The 1,732-nt window shown below is 46.2% G+C and overlaps 1 gene segment (V, D, J or C); it reads left to right on the top strand.

The window, feature by feature from the left end:
* Window positions 1–457: 457 nt before the first annotated feature.
* On the top strand, window positions 458–1,322 carry LOC105814156. The segment is given in 2 exon segments: window positions 458–505; window positions 964–1,322. Coding segments are annotated over 2 exon segments (399 nt in total).
* The last annotated feature ends 410 nt before the right edge of the window (window positions 1,323–1,732 follow it).

The following is a 1,732-nucleotide window of genomic DNA, read 5'->3' as shown; positions in this document are numbered from 1 at the left end:
GCATTTCCTACCAGCGCAATGGAGCATTAAACTCCCAACTAGTGGTGCGTTTTTGCCCTTACCACAAATAAGAGATGGATGATCTCACTGTGAAGGGTTTTACTCATTTAGACACAGCCTACTTAAGCTTGAACCTTGAGAATGATCTCAGTGGAAACCTTCCAAATTAGGGCTAAACACTGGGAAAAGCATTCTTACTCTCTTTTTCAAGTTTTGTTTTAATTGAAAAATAATAATTGTATCTTACCCTCTTTTTAAATGCATGTTTAAGCCTTGGGGTCAGGATAGACCTAACCAGGAGGCTGCTCCCTTTAGTTGACACCTGGCTGGGGAGCACTCAGAATGAAGGCTGGCTGGCGTGAGGATGTGTGGTGGCTGCGCTTTGCTGCTTGAGACCTCCCCCAACCTAGCATCAGACGCAGGTCCTGAGCTCTGAGGCCTGGAACCTCAGTGTGCACTGGAACTATGAGGTTGGTGACAGCAATTACTGTACTCCTAACTTTGGGTAAGTATTCTGGGCCTAAGAGAGGCTGGCTTTTGTGGCAAAGACAAAAGAGAGGTATCTGCTATCTCCACTTCTCGCACTGTGATTTACCAATTGCTGGAAAGAATTTGTGCCTATGTGTTTCTCTAGAGAATTTGAGCATCAGTGTGAGAGGCTGGTCATACCCATGACTCACAGAGGATCCCCCAAGTCTCACAGCTCTCAGGCTGTAAGGAGTTTGGGGTTCATTGAACTCAAGGGCTATGGAAGGTGGGCCATTTATCTTTGGCCTTGTGGCTCCAGATTGCTCAGGAATAAATACCAGTAATATTTCTCTTGTCCTGTGCAACACACATGAAAATACTCAAGTATGGGGTAGGGGCCAGGGAGGAGATTTCTGGGAGTGTTTATAAAACTGACCTTCAGGTGCACCGAGTTGTGACAATCCAGAGTTAATCCATTGTTTCTCAACCCCTCAGGCATCATGGGTGATGCTAAAACAACCCAGCCAAATTCAATGGAGAGTACTGAAGAAGAACCTGTGTACTTGCCTTGCAACCACTCCACAATCAGTGGAAGCGAGTATGTATATTGGTATCGACAGATTCTCCTCCAGGGTCCAGAGTACGTGATTCATGGTCTAAAAAGCAATGTGACCAATAGTATGGCCACTCTGGCCATCTCTGCTGACAGGAAGTCCAGTACCTTGATCCTGCCCCGCGTCACCCTGGGAGACACTGCCGTGTACTACTGCATCGTGAGAGACCACAGTGGCACAGATGGGGCTGCACCTGTGCAATATCTCCCAGAGCGGAAGGGAGCAGCAGCAGCCTTCTAAAGAGGCCACTGCACAAGGATGAGCAGGAGCTCAACAGAGGAAGGAGAAAATAAGGAGAAACGGGGAAAGAAGTAAAGAGAAAATGGTGAGGAAATCAAGGAGGAGCAGACTAAAGGAATGAAGAGATTGAGGAAGAAGAGCTGACTAAGTCCCAAAGAGGTCCTGGAGAAAGCACTGAGAAGCTTGCCAGGAGACCAAAATTCACAATTGCAGTTCTTCAATGAAGAAGACAGAAAATGAGACTATTCCAGGACCATTTCTTCTAAACAAATGTTGCAGTGTAGGTCTCACTATAAAAGGTGAGAACAACCTTTTGGTTGTCCCAAAAGCTTTCTGCATCTGGACCCAGGGAAGTGCTTAGGCTCTGGATATTACATCATATTAGTCCTTCTAACCTCTCTAAAATCGAA

The sequence above is a fragment of the Propithecus coquereli genome, unplaced genomic scaffold (genome assembly GCF_000956105.1).
Source record: "Propithecus coquereli isolate 6110/MARCELLA unplaced genomic scaffold, Pcoq_1.0 Scaffold3, whole genome shotgun sequence".
Classification (NCBI taxonomy): Eukaryota; Metazoa; Chordata; class Mammalia; order Primates; family Indriidae; genus Propithecus; species Propithecus coquereli.
This window is presented reverse-complemented; position numbering and strand designations above follow the sequence as displayed.